The 24139-nt window shown below is 37.7% G+C and overlaps 1 protein-coding gene across 2 annotated transcripts in view; it reads left to right on the forward strand.

Annotated features, from left to right (window-relative positions):
* tbcd (tubulin folding cofactor D) overlaps positions 1–23389 on the forward strand; it is a 48891-nt gene extending 25502 nt beyond the window's left edge. The window contains exons 18-39 of one of the 2 annotated variants that reach the window (XM_079825276.1): positions 1389–1469; positions 1540–1613; positions 1905–2022; positions 2099–2159; positions 2251–2273; positions 2375–2406; positions 5495–5557; positions 5701–5777; positions 5861–5942; positions 7056–7174; positions 7262–7353; positions 7535–7675; positions 9100–9183; positions 9275–9433; positions 10993–11131; positions 17012–17133; positions 17407–17484; positions 17727–17816; positions 19838–19925; positions 20015–20127; positions 20221–20305; positions 22163–23389. In XM_079825276.1, the coding sequence (XP_079681402.1) occupies positions 1389–1469; positions 1540–1613; positions 1905–2022; positions 2099–2159; positions 2251–2273; positions 2375–2406; positions 5495–5557; positions 5701–5777; positions 5861–5942; positions 7056–7174; positions 7262–7353; positions 7535–7675; positions 9100–9183; positions 9275–9433; positions 10993–11131; positions 17012–17133; positions 17407–17484; positions 17727–17816; positions 19838–19925; positions 20015–20127; positions 20221–20305; positions 22163–22177 (1936 nt within the window). In that variant the 3' untranslated portion in view covers positions 22178–23389. Of the gene's footprint in view, positions 1–1388; positions 1470–1539; positions 1614–1904; positions 2023–2098; positions 2180–2250; positions 2274–2374; positions 2407–5494; positions 5558–5700; positions 5778–5860; positions 5943–7055; positions 7175–7261; positions 7354–7534; positions 7676–9099; positions 9184–9274; positions 9434–10992; positions 11132–17011; positions 17134–17406; positions 17485–17726; positions 17817–19837; positions 19926–20014; positions 20128–20220; positions 20306–22162 lie in introns of both variants that reach the window. The other variant, XM_079825277.1, reaches the window with a different exon arrangement.
* The last annotated feature ends 750 nt before the right edge of the window (positions 23390–24139 follow it).

Here is a 24139-nt window from a genome sequence, read left to right on the forward strand (position 1 = left end):
TACGTGTCAAGGACCCAAGGTTTCCCAGCAGAACATTGGCCAAAGCATCACACTGCCTCTGCCAGCTTGCCTTCTTCCCATAGTGCATCCTGGTGCCATGTGTTCCCCAGGTAAGCGTCACGCACCCGGCTATCCATGTTATGTAAAAGAAAACGTGATTCATCAGACCAGGCCACCTTCTTCCATTGCTCCGTGGTCCAGTTCTGATGCTCACATGCCTGCTGTTGGCGCTTTCGGCGGTGGACAGGGGTCAGCATGGGCACCCTGACTGGTCTGCAGCTATGCAGTCCCATACGCAACAAACTGCGATGCACTGTGTATTCTGACACATTTCTATCAGAACCAGCATTAACTTCTTGAGCAGTTTGAGCTACAGTAGCTCGTCTGTTTGATTGGACCACACGGGCCAGCCTTTGCTCCCCACGTGCATCAATGAGCCTTGGCCCTTGACCATGACCCTGTCGCCGGTTCACCACTTTTCCTTCCTTGGAGCACTTTTGATAGATACTGACCACTGCAGACGGGGAACAAAATGTTCACTTTCTGCCTAATATATCCCACCCACTAACAGGTCCCGTGATGAAGAGATAATCAGTGTTATTCACTTTACCTGTCAGTTGTCATAATGTTATGCCTGATCAGTGTCTATGCGAATGCATATAAGCCATGATTCTCACTCGAACTGATTCAGGGGCAGTCAAGGCTCCAGTCTAGACCGCATCCTTGCAATGCACCTCTTTCTGAGAAAAGCAATGGCAGTTTAAGTTGAGTCAAGTCAAGTCACCTTTATGTATGTAGCGCTTTATACAACACAGAATGTTTCAAAGCAGCTTCACAGCAATAAACAGGAAAATAACGGAATCAATAAAGCAAACTAGGGTCATTATTCAGCTCAAGTAAGTTTAGTGTTGATGCAATTCAGTTCAGTAACAGAATATTGATGTTGCACAATTTATAAATAATGAAATGAATTAGATTCAGCTATAAATCAGCTTTACAAAAGACAATAGTGTCATTACTCAGCATTAATTGATTTAAAGTTTTGTTCTAATCCGATGGAGTCGGGGCAGTCAAAATAATAATATTACTGAATATGAAGTGTCTTTTAAGATGAAGAGGTACTCACACACAGAAATACACAATACATTTCCCATTATCAATTATGATACAGCTTGGTTCGTTGGTCCATCGGGTCTGATTGATTTCTCACCAAAAAAAAAAAAACCTTCCAAATGCTCTAGCATATGACCGCCCGCATGCATCCACGCGCATATGAACAAATCATCTTGTCATTACGTGTGTTCTTAAGTACTGTAGCAAAATCTGCCTTTTGAATTCCAACAGTCAGAAATGGCTTTGTAAAACTAATTTATGACTGTTTTTTTCAGTGTCTACATCGCTGGTTTTGAGGAATACACCAAACCCTTAATTGACCACTTGGTGGCTATGAAAATCAATCACTGGGACGGGTAAGTTTGTGTACTGTTTCGGGTTTTTTGGTTTTATATTTTTAACTGAAGCTGTATTCACATTTATCAGGGTGATCAGAGAGCTGGCCACGAAAGCACTGCACAATCTAACTGCCCAGGCTCCTGAATACATGGCCAACACAGGTGAGAATAGCTTTAAGTTTGTCAGCTATTCTTTTTCTCATTTAGTCTTATGTACATTTCATTTTTTGCATATTTACTCAACCTTTTCTCCTGTTGTTGTTTAGTCAAGTTTTTGCCAATGAAAATTCACATTTTCGTCATGTTGTATAGTGGTTAAACTGATAATAATGATTATTTTGCTCATGATTATGATTGCAACGATTGTTGTCATTTGCAAAATAATATTATCTTTTATTTTTTACATGTCATCAGAGTTATTGCACTTTCCCCTCTTGCTTTTTTTTATTTCAGTTTTACCCCAGCTGCTGCCCATGGCAACAGGGATGGATTTACACGGCCGTCACGGCGCTATCCTGGCCTGTGCTGAGATCACTCATGCTCTCTATGAGCTGGCCACCCAGAACAATAGGTTACACCTGCTTTTCTTTATTAAAGTTTCGCCTGTCCATAACTTTATTTTATTTAATGCATTTGTTTCCTTGTAGGTCAGTGACTGACTTCCTGTCCTCTGACACCATTGAAGGCCTTAAAGACGTTCATCAAAAGGTCTGCAGAATGAGTCTCTTGTGTTATTTCTTGAAATATAAATCGAAAGTGGTTGATTGCAACTGATCCTACATATGTTTCTTCCCTTCAGCTTTCTGACAGAAAGCAGTACAGGTGAGCACTTGCTTCAGAACCTGACAATAATTGACATCAAAGCTTTTCAGAGGCACTTTGTCTATAGCTTGTAACTGATTTTTTCTTTTATTTAACCCTAGGGGATTTGGTGGAGAACTAATGAGACCAGCTGGTAAGAAACCTGATAATTGACCTGACAATTAACATTTTTTCTGTAGAATTGATTGGGCTTCTTTTGTTGAAATGACAAACCAATGTATAAGTGTATGTGACATAAAGCAAGCCTCATTACTACTATAGATCATACTAATGGTTAGTGGTTTGAACAAATCTTTAGCTTTCTAATACAGACATGAATAAGACCGCAAATTAAGGAGAGGTGTGTACCACTTATAATTTTGTTCAGCCAGAACATAAACAGGGTGCAGAAATCCACTTGAAGGTGGAAGGAGGGACCTAAGTCATATAGGAGCCAGAATACCAATAAGACTTAGGGTGGGCTCTTTTGACTTTGGGCTAGTACAAAAATCCCTTAGCAAACCACCAGAACATTTTCTTCAGAAGAAAATTACAGGCTTTGGTGTTATCCGATTGTATGGTGGTTGTGATGGCGGGTGATTGTAAGACTCTGATCAACTCAATGAAAACCACCTCAAAGGTCATCTTTATGCGCCGCCTACAGATTATCATAATCATAAAAAGCACACGCTATTTTCATCGCGACTAGCTTGATGGGAGTTCAGCACTTGGATTCGCTTTTTTAAGTGCTGCATGTTTTAAATAGTTATGGAATAACTTATTATAAAACGGAAAGTTCCGTACAAATATACACCTATGACCGCACTACGTCGGTATTATTGTGATACTGCTTCTGTGGGATGTGTCCAAAATTGCCCCGTATATCCTTAAAGGGTTAATTCATCCAAAAAAATGAAAATCCTGTCATTAATTCCTCACCCTCATGTCGTTCCAAAACCGAAAGACCTTCGTTCATCTTCAGAACACAAATTGATATGTTTTTGATTAAATATGAGAGCTTTCTGACCCCACATAGACTGCAACATCATTGAAACTTTCAATTCCATAGAGATAGTAAAGACATCATTAAAATAGTCCATGTGAATACAGTGGTTCAAACTTAAAAGGGATAGTTCACCGTGAAATGAAAATAAAGCCATCTTTTACTCGCCCTGCTGTTGTTCTAATGCCCTATGTCCTTCTATCTTTTTCGGACCTCAAAAGCAGAAATTTAATGGATTTAATGAATTCTCCTCCATATAATGGCAGTGAATAGCGACCGTGGCTAAAACATTACAAAAAAATATACAAAAGTTTCACGTAATGATACAGTGAGACGAGCGCGCCATATATGGAAAGTGTTCAGGAGGAATACTGTAAAGTTTTACGAGAAATAAACCATATTATTCACTCAAAATACTGAGCTCGGCCGTTACTCTGAGCACGCTCCTGTGAGAGTGCATGCGAGCCGGGACATAGGGTATTAGAACAACAGCAGGGTGAGTAAAAGATGGCTTTATTTTCATTTCAGGGTGAACTATCCCTTTAAAGGAACACTCCACTTTTTTTGAAAATAGGCTCATTTTACAAGTCCCCTAGAGTTAAATAGTTGAGTTTTACCGTTTTTGAATCCATTCAGCCGATCTTTGTATCTGGCGGTAGCACTTTTAGCATAGCTTAGCATACATCATTGATTCTGATCAGTCCATTAGCATCTCATTCAAAAAATTACCAAAGACACTTTCAATATTTTTCCTATTTAAAACTTGACTCTTCTACAGTTACATCGTGTGCTAAGACCAACTGAAAATGAAAAGTTGCGATTTTCTACACCTATATGGCTAGGAACTACTTTCTCATTTCTGCGTAATAGTCGCTGATCTTCGCGGCCATACCATGGCTGCAGCGGCGCAATGATTCGTTGGTATTCTGTGAAACATGGTGGTAGTTTACACCTTCGACTTACTATCACAGCCCTTTACAATACACAGAACCATGACTAATCACACAATTAAATCCACAACACAATTTGTCGGCTGCAAGCCTGAAACTTTCTCTGCAACTACACAAACTTAGTGCCGGTCACATCGAAAGTTACCTAGCTGGGGGCTACTTTCAGGCGCTGCGTAATATCATTGTGCTGCTGCAACCATGGTACGGCTGCGAAGATCCGCGACTATTACGCAGGAATGAAAAAGTAGTTCCTAGCCATATAGGTGTCGTAAATCGCAACTTTTCATTTTCAGTTGGTCTTAGCACACGATATAACTGTAGAAGAGTCAAGTTTTAAATAGGAATAATATTAAAAGTGTCTTTGGTCATTTTTTGAATGAGATGCTAATGGACTGATTAGAATCAATGATGTATGCTAAGCTATGCTAAAAGTGCTACCGCCAGATACAAAGATCGGCTGAATGGATTCAAAAACGGTAAAACTCAACTATTCAACTCTAGGGGACTTGTAAAATGAGCCTATTTTCAAAAAAAGTGGAGTGTTCCTTTAATGTTATGAAGCGATGAGAATACTCTTTGTGCGCAAAAAACCCCACAAAAAGAACGACTTTAGTCAACAATCTCTTCAATATCATTCTCCTACGCTGTTGACGTAGTAAACACATTACAGCGCTATGAACAGCGGCTCATTATTGGCCAACACTGTTCACCTGAGCACCACAACCCATGCGTGTGATGCTGAGGCAGGAGCTGGCCAATAATGAACCAGTGTAGAACGTAGAGTATTTTATTATTTATTTTTTTGCACAAAAAGTGTTCTCGTTCACTTATTAAATGCAGCTGGTGTTGCTATAATGCTGCCTGATAAATTCATTAAGCATCTTACCATCTTGAAATAAAGAAAGCTTAACCTTTTTTTAACCTTTTTTTTTTTCTTGTTTGCATGGGCAAGCACGATTTTTCTTTACAAAATGTAAAAATTGTAGTTTTATTTATAATTCTGTTACATTGTTTCTTTAAAAAAAATACATATTTATGTATGTATGTCCAGGGGATGTACTGTCATTATTTTTATAAAAAATAAGGATAAAATCAAAGGGTTAATATAAGTAAAATTCTTTAATTTGATTCAAAGTGGAAATGCTTTGCAAAGTGGAAGTATCAGTGATTAATAGTCAGGAAAAAGAAGTTTAAGACATTCCCGATGTCTCTGAATCTGAGCAACAAAGCAACAAAACAGAGGCCTAGTTACTGTCTTTTTACACTGTTTCCTTTGTCTTTTTTTTCAGTCTGTGGCCTCATTGAAAAGCTCTCCCTCTCCAAGATGCCTTTTAAAGATGACCCAGTTATCAGTGAGTGAACCACACCTCTTTACAATTGCATTATTTAAGTGTGTTTAAGCACAAATGTCACGGAGGAGTGATTGTTTGATGGATTTGTAATGTTGTCGGCTTATTTGTTATTTTGAGTTAATGTGTATTCTGATTTCTTGCAGCTGGTTGGCAATGGCTAATAGACGACACCTTGAAGAACCTTCACCTGTTCTCCGGCGGGCCCAGGCGGAGTATACAGGTACAGTCCCCGCATCTGCACCCAGAAGGCCTTACAACTGTACCGAATGTGGTCGTTCTGAGAATATTATGTGTTTTCTGTAGGATGCCGCAGTCTCAGCATTGGCAGCGTTGTGTCTGCAGTATTATCAGGTTGAACCTGGAGTAGCAGACTTGAAAATGCAAGGTACAGGAAACTAATTCAATTAACACAATAGCAGACAAGGGAGTGAGCAACGCTTGTGGTTATGATATTAACTCTTTCCCCGCCAGCGTTTAATTTTTTAAGTTGCCAACCAGCGCCAGCATTTTTGCTCATATTTAAAAAATGTTCATGGGCCCCAGAATATTTAGTTGTTAACAGTCAATATATCAAAAGAAAGAACAGAGCCTCTGCTTTAAAAAAGGCAAACAAACATTTTATTCTACCATCATTCATTTTTATTAGGGCTGTCAAGCAATTAATTTACGAGATACAGTGATTAATTAATGTAGTTTATCACAAATTAATCACACATCAAATTTGGTTGAGAAATTACCCCTAGAAAGATAATTTAAAGTCATTATTGTGTTAAATGAGAAAAGCATCAAATAGACATTACAAAAGTAATTGAACCCCTGATTGACGCAATCTCATTCAGAAACGAAGCACCACTGTGTGTTGCTCAGAGAAGCACAACAGTTCTGCTCTGGCTTTATAGGTAAACTTTTAAAATTTGTGAAAAATTGTTCGTGCTTCTCGGCATGTGGCTGTTTGTCACAAGAAGAAACAGTATTGTTTCAACTGTATTAAAAAAAGGACCTCTTGTGTTGGCATTCTCCTTGTAGCACTCGCAAGTGCCGATTCTTCTCTGTCACCCAATCAACGTTCTGCAGTGAGTCTAGCTCCACCCTTTAGTACCGGAATACTGTGTTAGGTACACAGCATATAGCTTGTCCTGGGTCGACATTTCATTCAGTAACATTAGGTAGTTTTGAATTATATGCTGTTGAATATTTGGTGATCACGTTAGCTTACTTGTGCGTAAGCAATGCTTCTATCCGCTCTTTCTGGTTTACTCGGATCATCATCTTCACTTGTTTTTGGATCTAGAGATGCTTTACTATTTCAGAAGATCTGTAACTGCGCCCCCCCCCTACCGTATAACAGTGAAAACACAGATTGCCGAAAAAACTTGTAAATCTCGTCAATGGCGGGGAAAGAGTTAAACGTTTAATGAGCACTTATGGGTGTGGTTATTAGGTGTCCACATAGTTTTTGCCATTTATTGTTTGTTTACATCCATTTGTTGCCATACAGAACAGTTGGTTAGTCAATACCTGTCGGCCCTGGAGAGTCCCGAGGTTCTGACGCGCTGTGGCTGCGCTCTCGCCTTGGGCTCACTGCCTCCGTTTATGATCCATGGCAAACTACAGCAGGTCGCACCTCATAACGCCTCTTGTTTTCAGCTCAAGTCTGAATTTGAGCCGTTAGGCTGAGTATACATACTCTTACGTGTTCCTTAGATCTTGCCTGGGCTCCAGGCTGCCTGCAGAGTTGCCCAGAAACAGGAGAGTCGAACAGAAGCCAGGAGGGATGCGGCCACAGCCATGTCTCAGTGAGTAACACCTTCTCCTGTCTCCTCTGCGCTTGAAGAACCAGTCTGCCCGCGCTTAGCGTGAGCCAGCTTGGTCAACGCCTGCTCCTTCCTGCAGGACCTGAAATTCATGTCTAGTTTCACTGCTTTGTCCCGTCTTGCATTGCATGTCCATGTGCCCTGTGCTTTCTTGTCTTCTCAGGGTGTGTGTAGCTGTAGGAGTGTGTGCGCGAGGAAGCCCGGACCGCGTCCTGTGTGAGGGCAACATAAGGCCTGTGTATGAAGCCTTGCTGGGCTGTATGAACGATTACAGCACTGACAGCAGAGGGGACGTAGGGGCCTGGTAAGTTCACATGCCTTTTTTGTGTTGCACAGTATACAAGTGCAACAGTGCCATCATGGTACTCAAACCTCAAAATAAAGGTACTGCCTTGGGTCACAGTAAATGCTGCTCCACATGAACTGCATCTGTTACATCATGAACAAAACGGTCTCCTTGCAGTTTTCTGCCAAAAATAAAAGCTCTATGGTTTAACATTTAAACATCTATTATTACGCTTTTAGTCTTGTCATTTTACTGTTGGTCTGTAAAATAAATGTATTATTCATTTTTTTTTAAATTAAATGTTTTTACAGTACAATACTGTATTACTATAGTAATACATTTCTTTATTGGTTTGTTTAATTATTATAATTTAATACAATTTAAAATATTTAATGCTAAAAATAACAACTATAACTATTATTTTTTTATTTATTTTTTTATTTAAAAACATTTATTTTACAGTACAATAGTTTTACTATAGTAATACACATCTTTGTTGGTTTGTTTGATTATTAAAATGTTATAAATAAAAATATTTTAATTATAATAATAATAATAACAACAAAAAAACGATGTATTGTTATTATATATTTTTTTTAAACATAATTTACAGTGAAATATTATTACTATAGTAAGATATATTTATTTTATGGTTTAATTATTATAATTAAGTGAAATAAAAATATTTTAATAATGACAATAATAAGTGTTATTATTATTTATTAAAATATTTTATTTTACAGAACAACAGTATTGCTGTACTATTTCTTTATTGTTTGTTTCATTTTTATAATGTATTAAAATAAAATAAAAACTATTATTATTATTATTATTATTGTATAGTAATATTGAATGGGTTCCATAAAACAACTCTTGTTTGGGTAAGTTTTTCCTTATATCCTCATTATATAAGTTGAATCAGTTTAAGGTAGTCATTTAGAAGGATTAATGATAAAATAATGCTATACAATTTAAGCATTTAGATCATTTGAATTCAAATGTTTTTAAGTGTTATTTAATGTATCTAATTATTTTTCATTTAATGTATACAATCGTGTATGGCCCTGGTATATTGATTTCATTAATTTAGCTTTTAAATTTTAAGTTTAAAATTTGACCAGTTTTAAATTTTACTTAATTTGGCCGGAACTTAAACTTAAAGTGGCAGCTATTGCAATTCTTTACCCTATAGCCTAAGAATAATGCAGAGCATATTGATTGTGTTTCTCTGCCCCATGAGTGGTGCATTCCTCAAATTCCCCACAGGTGCCTCCAGGCATAGCAAAACCTCAACATTATGCTGAAAATGTCAACAATCAACATGTGTAATTGTCATAATACCCTCATGACGAACAAAGCTTCAACAAATATTTAAAGCATCTTTTGTGCGGTTACTGACAGTCACAGTGTAGCTCACAATCTTCGCTCTCGTTCTGTTTCAGGGTGAGGGCGGCAGCAATGAGCAGTCTCATGGACGTTACCCTGCTGGTGGTGGCGTCTGCTCCAGAGCTCCTCTCCTCTGACCTGTGAGGCACTATCAGTCTCCCTTAACCTCTGTCACAGTTAACCAAGTTCACATTGCAGACTGCTCACAGATATTTTTCTCATTTTCTGTAGTGTTCAGCGTATGATGTGTTGCCTGGCCCAGCAGGCTGCAGAGAAGATCGACCGCTACCGAGCCCATGCTGGCACAGTTTTCCTGCGTCTGCTCCATAGCACGGAGCCCGCTGTTCCTCACATTCCACACCGGGAGGAGCTACTGAGCATCTTCCCTCTGTGAGTGCCACAGGGGTCCAATCGTGCTCGGGAACCCAGTTCTACAAACAGACCTACTGTTTACTCACAAATCACCGTAATTGTGTTTTGCGAAAAATGTGTACGAAAGCACTTGAACCCCGATAATTGCTGCTTGCAGCTATATTTATTATTATTATTAATATAATTTTTCTTCCCTAAGCTGATTGTGCAGAAGAAAACCGTAAGGTCTAGAGACGTAGAAGTATTTCTCGTTACTCAAGCACAGAGTCATCCTGATTGGCCCATAGGGGGCTACAGTAATGGAAAATCAGAAATCGCTCCTAGACTGTTCGTCTCAAGTGTCTTACATCATTGGAATCTTTGGGTCAAGACGAAAATGAATGAAAATGAATATTAAAATGAATACCAAAATGAATATTTCCGCCATATTTGCATGCTAGTGCTAGTTTTTTCACCCAATCAGAATTTAGCAAACAAACCGATCTGACCAAAACATGGTTTACACCTGATGCATCCATGAAAGCACGAGGGCACTCACTAAAAAAGTGACGTTGCAATTCTCAGTCACCGTTTCCGTACAGTTTTGCACAGGCCGCTTTAAAGGAACACTCCACTTTTTAAAAAAAAAATAGGCTCATTTTCCAACTCCCCTAGAGTTAAACAGTTGAGTTTTCGAATCCATTCAGCAGATCTCTGGGTCTGGCACTTTTAGCATAGCTTAGCATAGGTCATTAAATCTGATTAGACCGTTAGCATCTCCCTAAAAAAATTACCAAAATGACCTTTTCTTCTGAGGTAAATGATTCCAGGATTATTCTCAAAACGATGTAAAGTACTTGCACTCGAAGTGTTTTTTTTTTCGAGTTGATGCAGGCGGAGATTCTCGCATGGATCGCGTCAGTATTTGACTTTCAAAAGAACGCACGCTCCGTGGGTGTAGCCACATTAGTGGACAATGAGACATTTCTTTAGACATATGTCTCATGTTTGTGTGACAAGTATTCACTAAGTTACAGTTCATTTTCTGAAGACAAGATTGAACTTCATTGACAGAGAGGCTGCAAAACGCACATCATGTTTGTTTTGCAATATTTTGCAAAAAGCACAACATTTTGTTTTTATTGTGAGTATAAACAAATTCACAGATTATAATGTGTAACATTTGCCCGAGTGATTAAAAAAATATATATGGGTCTCTTTGGCACTGATAAGAAAAAAAACGATGCGGTTGCGCCAGTGCAATCATCGACCTCAGAGGGTTAAGAGTTTTTCTAGTTTATTTGACATTGAGCAAAAATGTATGGATTTTGTTGGCCTCGATACTGGTTTAGGTGTCTTAGTTGTCTACCTACACCTCTCTGTACCTCTGGTTTGCATGCAACGGATGCGTGAGGCATTTACACGGCTTACATTATGTCACCAAAGTTGGGAGGTGCACTTTTGCATTGACGTTTCAGGAAAGCACATCTTTTTATTTGCATTGCATAACATTTTAGCTGAAGTTCAATAAAAGTCTCATCCCAAATGCTCCATTCGTGTTTATCCCTGATCTCTGGTGTTTTTTACATGTACCCTAGAGAGACGGGACACTCCTTGAACTGGAACGCTGCAGCACAGGCCTTTCCTCATATCACGCAGCTGCTGCGTCTGCCTCAGTACCAGTACCACACGCTCCTGGGCCTCTCCGTGTCTGTGGGTGGCCTAACCGAATCTACAGTAGGTTACCACATAAACACAACCATTAAAACACAATTCACCCTCAGCCGCCTCTTATTCCCTTGAGAGGCTTTAAGTATAATTTGTTAAATAAGGGGGGAGATTTTAACCTTTTGTAAAGGTTAAAACGCAGTATAAAAACGTTCATTCTTTTAAACATAAATTTTGTTCTGTAGATTAATAAGACAACACTTTACAATAAGGTTTCATTTGTTAACATTTGTTAAAGGGATAGTTCTCCCAAAAATTTAAATTACCCCACGATTTACTCACCCTCAAGCCATGCTAGGTGTATATGACATTTCAGACAAATTCAATCGGAGTTATATAAAAAAAAATTCCTGGTTCTTCCAAGCTTTATAATGGCAGCCCAAAATTAAGCCCAAAAAAGTGCATCCATCCATTATAAAAGTAATCCACACGGCTCCAGGAGGTTAATAAAGGCCTTTTTTTTTGTAAGAATCGGTTTTTGTAAGAAAAATATCCATATTTAACACATTATAAAGTAAAATATCTATCCTCCACCAGACCACCTTCCGTATTCAACTTACTCCAGTCTTCAGTGTCACATGATCCTTTATAAATCATTCTAATATGATTTGATGCTTAAGAAACATTTATTATTATTATCAATGCTGAAAACTTCATGTTGTTGAAACCATGATATTTGTTTTAGGATTATTTGATAAATATAACATTTTAAAGATCAGCTTTTATTTGAAATATAATCTTTGTAACATTTGAAATGTCTTTACTGACAATTTAATGCATCCTTGCTGAATAAAAGTATACATTTATTAAAAATATAAATTATAATAAATATAGAAATCTTACTGTAACTACTCCTCTGACCCCATGGAATGGGTTGACCTCTGATTGAAAATAAATCTACCACAGAACCAGACCACAGCCATCAGAATAAGCTTGTGAGGGAAAAATGCGATGGGTTAGTAAGTTGAGAAATGGTTCAATTTAGAATAAATAGCATGGTGAGAAAAGACACAAAAGTGACCAACAGAGGGAGCCGTCGACACTCTGTTCTCCAGAGAGTGTCTATTGTGTCTGTGGTCAGGAGTGTGAATAGTTTCAGGGAAATTGAGACTATTAGACCATGTAGTTTTACTTTGCATTGCTTCATTTCAGATTTGCAAGAATTGCAACACAAAAGTAGTCGGTTATTTTGGGTTTTCAAAAATAAGCTGGTGTTGAAACGCTTTGGTGTTTTAAGAATATTTCTGGCATGTGTTTGAATAAACTGAAATGTTTCCACAAATGCAAATCTGTGCCCATCGTGACCTCAAAGTGCACAGGGTGTAAACGGTTTAGAGGCAAAACCACAGATCCTCCAGTGTGCCAAGTTTCCTTCAAAACAAATTTAGCTGGAACGGAGCAAGTGGGATTGGCACCGTGTCCCTTCGCATTTGCACTCATGCTTTTGGTGGTGACTGAGGGCCCATGGAGGGATCTTCAGCTCATCAGCTCTCATACACTTGATCTTTTCCTTTCTCCTATTTGCTATAATGCTGTTTTTGATTAGCCTTTTCTTTTTTTCCTATTCTTACTCTCTTTACTAATTTTCCTATGATTGTCACATGATCCTTCAGAAATCAGTCTAATGATGAAAAATTTCTTATTATCAGTGTTAAAACATTTACACATTGTTGCTTAATATTTTTGTGGAACAAAAAAATCTTATTGACACCAAGTTTTTGAATAGTAATTTGTGTTTTTCTAAAGAAAATCGCTTGTTCTTACTCATTTCGGGAATAGAGATTGAACATTAGTCATTTGATTTAAAATTTGATAACAAAGGAATGTATTTTGAATGAAGCAATTCAAACATACAAATGAAGTCATGTAGTGCAACTAGCATGTCAAAACAGGCAGGGAGTTATCGAATAAATCTAAAATCACATGGTTGGTTTAGGCTTAAAGAAAATCCCAAAACCAGTAGAACAATGTTATATATTTTGTTGACCGTGTCCGTGCGTCGCCTGTCAATGACATCATACCCACATTATCCTCGATTTCCAGTTTTATTTTGTTTTATTAGACAGGTGAGCAACTGTTTGGATACATTCATTGACAGAGAACGAATGATTGTTATATAGCTCAACACAGTTAGTCTTATTGTTTAAATCTTGTTTTCTTGATTTACCGCGAGTACCATGTTTTACCATGCCTAATATCCATCTAGCTCACTGCAGTGTGAACAAGTGTCTCATAGTAGCCGTCAAGCGAATGCACGGAGTAACATTATAACATAACTTTCAACACACTCAAATGTATCTGATATAATAAAACAGCACTTTCCCCCACATACGCATGAAGAAGCGGAAGCATTCATCTGAGGCATAATAAAAGCTCCACGAAATCAAGGCATCATCAAGCTACGGCTTTGTTTTGAATAAGGGACCTCTAGCGGTGAAAAATTACATATTGTGGCTTTAAATTCTTATGTCTGTATATAAAGCCTTTTTCCATCCCACTTTCTTAGTGTTTTAGGCTCAGTGCCTCTGCTCCTGTGGCTGTTGGGACATCAGCATGATTTTAAGCCCTTTTGTTATTTATAGCCACCAGTGTTTGTTGAGGAAGAACAAATAATGTAAAGGCCTTTAACGGGAGCTTCGAGCATAGTAAACGTCAACTCATCTGCCAACTGGACCTATAAATGAGTCCCCCATTAGATGCGTCAGAGTTTTCCTCCCCCTCTCCTTTGATTAGAGCCACGGCAGAGGTTACGCTCTCACCTTCAGCCTGGAACTGGGTGATCTTTCTGTGCCAGAACTGCTGGATAAATGAGCGGTTCTCACAGACTCAGCACTGAATGATCGAGCTTCTCTCTGAAGCTCAGATCCCTCTGGACAGCTAAGTCCGGACTGATACCTTACATGGGTATACATGGTTTTCTCTGCGGATTATTACATGTTTTCTCTATGGAAATATAGGAACATGTTATCTCGTACATTACGCTCCCAAGTACCATTACTTCACATGACTTGGACTGAATCGGACTATCTGAATTAAAGGTGAAATGCAATTCAAATATATTTTCTATCTATTTATAAATCTATTTTCTAGTGCTGTCAATCGATAAAAAACAATTAACTAATTAATCGCACATTTCTCTGTAATTAATCTTGATTAATCGCACCTAACATTTAAATGTTTATATATATATGTATGTATGTATGTATGTATGTATGTGTGTATGTGTGTATGTATGTATGTGTGTATATATATATATGTGTATGTATGGGATAATTTCACATTTAGGGCTTATTTTAACAATCTGAGCGCATGATCTGAAGCGCATGCCAAAAAAAGGTTGACGCGCCAGCCACATGGTCTAAAAGGGTTGTACCTAGTCTTTTAATGAGTCATGGGTGTGTTTTGGGCATAACGTGCAATAAACCAATCAGAGTCTCATCTCCCATTCCCTTTAAAAGCAAGTTGCGCTTGCACCATGGCATAATTTCCGAGCGGAAAGACTACACACTTCTCTAGCAAGGAATTTGTATTTTTTTAAATGTTTGTGTGCTTCTGCGCATCCCTGTGTGTGTAATAAGCAGAGTGTACGTGCGTTGTGCACCCGCCTATATGTGCATATTACTTACGCGCCTTTTAAATATCACAAAAAATACTGGGCTATTGACTTTAGACCAGGTTTTTGTTGGTCAATGGCACAGTCGTTTACAGTTGCATCAAAATAGCAACACACCTGAACACACCTCATTTTCAGACCATGGGTGAACAGATGAGCACGAGTGCATTTGCTATTTAAACAATGTGGCACTGGACGTGAAAATGATAACCGCATCGGGCTGAAACTAGCAAAAAACACTTGCGTCGAACCTGGCATCGCATTGCGCCGGGTGTATGATAAGGCCCCTTATCTCCAAATTAATGTAGAAACAACATAAAGACAGTAGCATATATTTTAAATGATTTGTTTAATGCCATCTTATTTCTTTTTCTTTTTTGAAAGAAGGCCAGCATCACTAATACCAATACTGCTACTGAATCTCTATGAAATTGACTTTTTTTCTCAATTTTAGCCATTAATTATATGCTTTCCGCATTACAGTATAAACCTATTGAAATCTATTGATTTCAACATTTATTAGACTTTAAATATATAACGACTTTTAATTTAAGTAAACTTAAAACAATCTTCACATGCACCCATTATAATAAATGTCACGTTCACTTGCTCTTCAATCTATCAGGGCTCAATTTTTTCTATTGGTTATTGCTTTCGTTGATTTTGACTTTAAGATTTTCAGGTAGGTTTAACAGGTAGAAAATGTACAGAAATTGAATAAAGTTATCAAACACTTCAGTCTACATGCATACATTCTAAGTTTACTATAGATGAATCCTTATAAAAGCTACAAAAGTGCCTTAACATATTTATTTTGATAGCCCTACTATTTTATAAATGCATGCTATAGATCTTATTGTGAATGATTCATCTGTGCATGTTTCATTTGTTAAAGAATTCTTTGAACTTGTAATTTTTTTAAATAATAATATAAACATTGTGGTGGAAATTGCTGGTCTTTGGCGAATGCAGAGATATAGAATATGATCATACATGATAAGGCCTGTGCTTTTATAAGTACTAAAAAACAGCCAATGTCCTAGTAATATGCATTCTAATACGCAACTAGTTAATGAGAATTGGAACCTAAACTAAAGTGTTACTAACTTTACATATGCATATAAATGCAATGTTGTGTGCAACACCGTAAGGAGGAGAGCACATTTGCAGCACCATATATACTACGAAAATGGGAGTTTATACACTTACGAACATTTAAAGTAAGACCTTCAGATAAGTATAACAGCCAAGGACAAAAAGGATGAAAAATCGTTAGTTATTTTACAATATTCAACATTCCCTTTGTGTGCTAAACGCCACAACACAGTTTTGAGGTACAATGTATCATATACTTTAACATTTATCTCATGCAGTGTCACATAAAACAAGATATTTTTGAGGGGTCCTAGTGGCAGCCTTGACTCATTTGGTGCCTTAAAGGGATAGTTCACCCAAAGATGAAAATAATCCCATAATTTACTCACCCTCAAGCCATCCTAGGTGTATATGACTTGCTTCTTTCAGACGAACACAATCTAATCTAATCATAATCTAATTTAAGAGTTTAATTAAAAATATCCTGGCTCTTCCAAGCTTTATAATGGGAGTGCATAGTAACTGATGTTTCGAAGCCCAAAAAAGTGCATCCATCCATCATAAAAGTAGCTCATATGGCTCCGGGGGGTTAATAAAGGACTTTTGAAGCGAAGCAATGCGTTTTTGTAAGAAAAGTATCCATATGTATAACTAATCACTGGTGGCCGTACGCGAGTCTAATTCCGGCGGAAGAGTGACTTCTGATTTAAAACACTTACCCCTGGTTTCACAGACAAGTCTTAAGTCTAGTCCCAGACTAAAATCCATATCTTAAAACATGTCCATGCCATTGTTTTGTCTCAAGATGGACACAAGTATTGTTTTTTTTTTCTTCTAAGGCATTTTTATAAAAGCAACTTAAATGTCCTAATTAAACTAAAGCCTAATCCTGGCTTAATCTAAGCCCTGCCTGTAAAACCAACTAGTTTAGCTTTTTAAATACACTTTTTTTTTTTACTCAAAATAGATGTTAAGAACACAAGCAGGACATGGGTTCACATTTTGACCTAATTATTTTTAATCATCCAAAAGCAAGCAAAACATTTACTGTACTAAATAGCCGGTAAAAGAAATATAAATTAAATATTGTTGATATATTATATTAATAATTACAAATAATAATGAACAGAAATAATTTAAACCATCTCTCACTAGTGAAAACGTCTTTTGTGTGTCTGCAGGTGCGTTTTTCCTCTCAGTCTTTATTTGAGTACCTGAAGGGCATTCAGCAGGATGTTGCAGCGCTTCAGCAGTTTGGAGACGCATTGTTACGCATCTTCAGAGATAACCTGCGCAATGACAGGTACAACTTCACCGCAAAACACAGCATAGCCACAGAACCGCTGCATATGTCAAACAAATGCAGTGAGGAAGAGGTGGGGGGTATCTTAAATCTTAAATCACAGTATCAGTAAAGTAACATCATGGTGATAGTGTATATGCTTGAAAATCAACACCAAAAAAATGCTTCATGCATACATTTTTTTCAGACAAATATTTTTTGGAACTTGCTGGCTGCGAACCAAATAAGATTTTATTTTGTATTTTTATACTATATAAAATGATCTGCCCACAGAGTTTCTGTGCCTTTGCTGAAGATGGTGGACCAACTTCTCGCTAATGGCTGTTTTGAACTCTTCACCAGCGAGGAGAGGTGAGCGTGGGAAAGCCCAGCGTACATTACTGCCTCCCTTGGCTCAGATACACAAACCATCCAGAGCTCGGCAGGAGAGATGATATCATGACAGAAATACACAGAAAGGACTCACACAGGGAACCTTTGGGAGAACTTATGATGAGCCAGGCCAAGTCATATGTTGAAACAGAGAAAGAGGGTGAATATGTGTGTGTGTGTGTTGGTTTGTTTTAATCCGATGTCATTGTTTTTTTTTTCAGTCATCCTTTTTGCGTAGAGCTGCTGTCGCTCTGTAAGGAGGAAATCAAGAAGTCCAAGGATGTCCAGAAGTTGTTTTCATGTATAGCTGTGTAAGTGCAGTTGCATTTCCAACACTCTGTGGATACATGGGTAAAATAAAGGCAGATTCAAACTGCACTGACAGACGCAGATCAACGCTGATGATCACTAGATTACAGCACATCCATTCTCAGACATTCTAGTTCCGATTCAGCATGTTTAACCAACGAAAACAACAGTGGTAACACACTGAACCGACGAAACCCGTCGAAGTGTCTGTTGCCGTCTGTCGTTGCAGTGTGAAATTGCCTTAAGGATGTGGAAATTGAGAAATCTAGTTCTTGGAATGTACTGTAGCTCCAAAGTTCCAAGTTCTTGCATGTAATCGTTTGGAAAACATATCGTTAGCCTCATAGCATAATTGCCCAGATCATATTTTGCCAAAAAATGACTTAGGCAATTATGCTATGAGGCTAATGATATTTAATTTTTTTTAATTTGTTTTATTTTTTATATCCGATAAGGAAACGTGCATAAACTACAATGGAAAAACATTTTCCAAATAAATTCTACTATATGCATCAAATAAAATCATTTGACTGCACGACAGGACTGCATAACCGGACTAGCCAGCGGACCGATCTCGTTGCACAGCTTCTGAAATGCTGTTTTTGTTGTTCTGAAATGCCCGAGCAAAGTCTGCCATCAAAGTGGTTCAGTATCTTCACCTTTAGATATTTACCTGATCTAGTTTCCTGATGTATTATATTTATCATATAAATGAACACACTCTTTACATTATGAAAAGTTGTACAACAAGAAGCTTCTCTAAAAGCTAAACCAGTGAAATTCCTAATATCAACTCCCAACAATTACAAATTATATGAATGTTTTTCCTTTTAAAACATCAAAAATTAATTTGTATTGTGGCACGGAAGTTGTGTGCATTTATTTAGCAACAATCAACATCAATCAGTAACAATATAGTCAAGATTCATGTTTGGATTTATTATAGTTCATCACTGAGGTTTGCTCGCAGATTTAACCGCAGCAAACTGACCATGAAAGAAACCTGACCGGCTGTATTACACTTTCATTTGTGCAAAATATTGCAGTGAGATCCAACTTACATGTTTGCTAGTGTTTTCAGATCATCATCATTTTTTCTCAGAGCAGAGAGAGCACATTCACACGGTTTCCAAGTTGAAGATATATAAAAAAATATATATATATTGATGTCGGGCAATATTTTTGTTTGTTTGGCCTAAAAGTGTCAAAGTTCTGTCTAAAAGCCAGAACTGTTAAACAAAGCTAACAGTAAGCTATATGAAAAAAAGTATCATAGCGTTTTCCTTTTTATTAGTAGTTGTAGAAAAGCAAACGCTGTAATACTTTCTCATATACCATCGCCATTCAGCAAATGACATCAGACAACTATGTTTAAACAAACATCTAATTCCACAAACCTCACAAACATTGGTGAATCCATCTGCAAGGTTTTCTGAAGTGTGCATTTGAATACTGCATAAAAACGTAATTCTCCGGCCATGCAAATTGGAACTACCTGAGCACCAGGCAGTTTTCAGACCAGCACGCCCATGGGCGAACAAATGGGCGCAAATGTAAACAACGTGGTGCTGGATGTGAAAACGATAACTGCATCGGGCTGAAACTAGCAAAAAACACTTGCGCCGGTTGTATGATAAGGCCCTATGATGCTATATCCAATTAGCCGCTGTATCATGTATCTAAAATTAGTAGGGCTGTCACTGCTAACGCATTAACACGTGCGATTCATTTAAAGTCCTTAACGCATTAAAATAAATTGGCACAAATAATTGACAGAAGTACATGAAGCTGCATCATTAACGTAATTTGCGTCACGCAGTTATATGATCTTAGAAGTCGGGAGTTTATCACAATCACACTGAGCATCTACAGCACCTGTAACCCTGAGGGAATGTCCATACATGCTAATATCACATATAGCCTCTATCACTACTCCCTAAGATATTGGCATATCAAGATCACTAATTAAAATATGCTTTATCATGCATCAATCTTCTGATTGACTCCCTCTCTTTCACCGCAGGCTCTGTGGAATGGTGCAGTTCCAGGGTGACGTGAGGAAGAATGTCTTGGTGCAGCTGTTGATGTTACTCTGTCACCCCTTCCCTGTGGTAAGGCCATTAGCAGACCACTTCAGCCCAGACTTAGTCTAGGCACTTCTGATGGAATTCTGACTCCGTTGTCTCTCTTGGGTCTGTAGATCCGGAAGACGACTGCCAGCCAGGTATACGAGATGCTCTTGACCTACGATGATGTCATTGGCGATGATCAAGTGCTGGCTGATGTCATGGCCTCGCTTAGTGACACTAATTGGTGAGTGTTGAAACTGGGCTTGTTGGAGGATTATGATGAAGAACTTCAGCGCAGCTACTGATTTTTATGGCCGTTTCTTGTTTCCTGTCTTAGGGAAAGTGACATGACCACTGTGCGGACCCACAGGAATCAGATCTGCGATTGGTTGGGAGTCCAAAAGCCGACTCTGGTCGTCAAGGTAACACATATAGGCCTCTAACAAGGTTTTATGGGAGAAGATTTTGTAGTGTGGGGGCTGTTGCTGTTGCATCTGCTTCCAGCATTACGCATCCACTGTTAGGAGAACAAGGTGTTTTTATGTATTAGTGGGTCTTCGGTTCTCCTAATCTGACACAGAAACCATTAGGTCTCCAGTTGCCAGAAAAATTGCAATTAATCTGTGATAAATATGCCTTTCTCCATCAATAGGAAGACTTTCTGTCTGCACAATACTTCCCATTGCTACAATGGATAGCTGTCACTCGATGGAATAACTGTTTGTAATAATAAAGTTGTGTGTGTGTGTGTGTGTGTGTGTGTGTGTGTGTGTGTGTGTGTGTGTGTGTGTGTGTGTGTGTGTGTGTGTGTGTGTGTGTGTGTGTGTGTGTGTGTGTGTGTGTGTGTGTGTGTGTGTGTGTGTGTGTGTGTGTGTGTGTGTAATACCACTCAATATGTGAGGTCAGTAAGATTTTTTTTTTACAGCAAAGATTTTTTAAATTAAAATATCCAAAACCCACTTGACAGTGTTATATATTTTGTTGACTTGTGTACTTACATTTTCCCAATGTTTCCAAGAATGTTTAAATCCATAGAAATAAGCAATTTTAATCAGGACACGGACCGTAACTTTCAACACACTCAAATGTATCTAATATGATAAAACAGCACTGCGTTGAGCATGAGCAGAAGAAGTGGAAGCATTAATCTGCGGCATAATGAAAGCTCCGTGAAATCAATGCATCATCAATCTACACCTTTGTTTTGAATAAGCGACCTCTTATCTTATTCGACCTCTTACTCATATTGTAGTTTTAAAGACTTTTTTTTTTTTTTTTTTCAAATAAATGCTGTTCTGGAAACTTTTTACTCACCAAAGAATCCTGAAAAAAATAAATAAACTGTTTTCAACATTGATAATAATCAGAAATATTTATTGAGCATCAAATCCTCATATTAGAATGATTTCTGAAGGATCATGTGACACTGAAGACTGGAGTAATGATGCTGAAAATTCAGCTTTCATCACAGGAATAAATTACATTTTAAAATATATTCAAATATAAAACATTTATTTTAAATTGTAATAATATTTCACAATATTACTGTTTTTACTGTATTTCTTCAAATATATGCAGCCTTTGTGCATCGACCCAAAACGTGTGTGTCTATATATATCACAATGATTTTAATTTGCTTTTCATTTTCGATTGACTTTATTATAGAGATGGCAGCAGGAATATTAGGCTGCTGTCACTTTAAGAGCTGCACAGATCCAATATACTGATACACATGCACTTTCTTTGCCAACTGTTTACATATATTTAAGACATAACCGACTGTTTATGAGGATATTTTGACTTTTTTTTCTGTTTATTTGTCCGTTCAAGTGCAAAAAGGTGCAGAAGAGAACTCTATTCAGTATGAGAGGCGGCTTATTTTGAATGTGTGCGCAGCAGAGAGAACTGCATTGGGGCTCTTCTTGTGCTTGAATGGTTTAAAATCACACTTTCTGTGAACAGTGCATTGGTCTTTTTGCGCTTGAATGATGAAGTCATTAAAATGCACACAAAGGGATCAATAAAAGGGAAATCAGTCTCTGATTCCTGACCTGAAGTTTTCGATTCCGAATTCTAGCCTGGCAGAGAAATTAAAATATTGTCAAAAGGCAGAAAAAATATAACAATAAAAAAAAGGAAATATATTATTTTTGGAATGTACAATCTCCACATCAAACACCTACTGTACTCCTGAAAAAAAAGTCTCATTTAAATTTAAAGTGGTAAATATTACTTTTATTTTGCATTTGTCATCTCTTTTGTTTGTTTATTTGTTTCAGACTTCATCTCAATAGTTCGGCTCAGTTCTCACCAGGACAGAAGCATGAGGGCAGCACTACAGCTCAGCTGTCATCCTCTCTGCACTGTGTTCTGTCTGGACATCAGGGACCATGTCCATATATCCTCTCTGCTGTCAGATAATGTTGTCTATCTAAAAGTATGACCTGTCATCATTAAAGTCTTAAGTAAAATGTCTTTGAGCACAGCGCTTAATTTTTTAAATGACGATTTCCCAATTTACAGGGTTAAGCTTACCTTACTACGCTGTAGGAACAATCTAGTTTCCTCTTTTAGTGCATTTTTTTATATTGCAAATTAATCAAAGCATTTTATTTCGGAGGCACATGAGGTGGAGGACCCACTTCCAAAGGTACCTTATCCATACTTGTTCCAACACAAATTCGTGAAATCATTCACCCAAAAAAAAAAAAATCATAATTCATAATTTATGCACCTTCATGATTTGCAAACCAAATCAGTGAACCGGTCAGTTTTTTGAAGTTATGCTTTCCAATAAACCAGTTCACAAACCACGGTTCACAAATCTGATTAATTCTCTAATTATTTAATTTCACTGACTTGGCTCATATGGACTGCTTTTAAGGTGATACTTTGAAAGCTTTCTGATACTTCAATGCTATATTTTTTCCTATTTGAAACTTAAAGGGATAGTTCACCCAAAAATGAAAATTCTGTCATCATTTACTCACCCTCAAGTTGTTCCAAACCTGTATGAGTTTCTTTGTTCTGCTGAACACAAAAGAAGATAGAATGAAGAATGTTTGTAACAAAGCAGATAGAGCAACTATTGACTACCATAGAATTTTTTCCCCTACTATGGTAGTCAATGGTTGCTCTATCTGCTTGGTTACAAACATTCTTCTAAATATCTTCTTTTGTGTTCAGCAGAACAAAGAAACTCATAAAGGTTTGGAACAACTTGAGGGTGAGTAAATGATGACAGAATTTTCATTTTTGGGTGAACTATCTCTTTAATAGCAGCGTTGGTATGGAAAGAGCTGCCTCAAGATTACTTAAAATATCTGAGCTGACTTCAGCTGAACAATGACACGGTTTTCTTTTCTTTTTAGAGCTACTTTACAGTCAAATTGAACCATGTTTGCGTCATTTAATCATTTTCCTGTTATCACTGTAAAGTGGCTTAGAAACAATCTGTATTGTATAAAGAGCTATAAAAATAAAGTGACTTGACTTGAAATGATGACACGAGGGTGAGTAAATGGTGACAGTTTTTTGGGACAACCAACTGAAACTAAAAACCATAAAAATGCATTACTCGAAATAAACATGTACTGAAATAAAATAAAATTAGGGCTGTCAAATCTAACATAAAAGTTTGTGTTTATATAATACAGGGCTGTCCAAAGTCGGTCCTGGAGGGCCACTGCCCTGCAGAGTTTAGCTCTTACTTGCCTCAACACCTGTCTGGAAGTTTCTAATATGCCTAATAAGACCTTGATTAGCAGGTACAGGTGTGTTTAATTGGGGTTGGAGCTAAACTCTGCAGGACAGTGGCCCTCCAGGAGCAGGATTGGACACCCCTGATATAATATATGTGTGTGTACATGTACACTATATTGCCAAAAGTATTGGGACACCCCTCCAAATCATTGAATTCAGGTGTTCCAATCACTTCCATGGTCAAAGGTGTATAAAATCAAGCACCTAGGCATGCAGACGCTTCTACAAACATTTGTGAAAGAATGGGTCGCTCTCAGGAGCTCAGTGAATTCAAGCGTGGTACTGTGATAGGTTTCCACCTGTGCAATAAGTCCATTCGTGAAATGTTCTCACTTCTAAATATTCCACGATCAACTCTTAGTGGTATTATAACAAAGTGGAAGCAATTGGGAATAACAGCAAATCAGCCACGAAGTGATAGGCCACGTAAAATCACAGAGCGGGGTCAGCGCATGCAGAGGCTCACCATGTGCAGAAGTCACCAACTTTCTGCA

Source organism: Gobio gobio (genome assembly GCF_949357685.1).
Source record: "Gobio gobio genome assembly, chromosome: 1".
Classification (NCBI taxonomy): Eukaryota; Metazoa; Chordata; class Actinopteri; order Cypriniformes; family Gobionidae; genus Gobio; species Gobio gobio.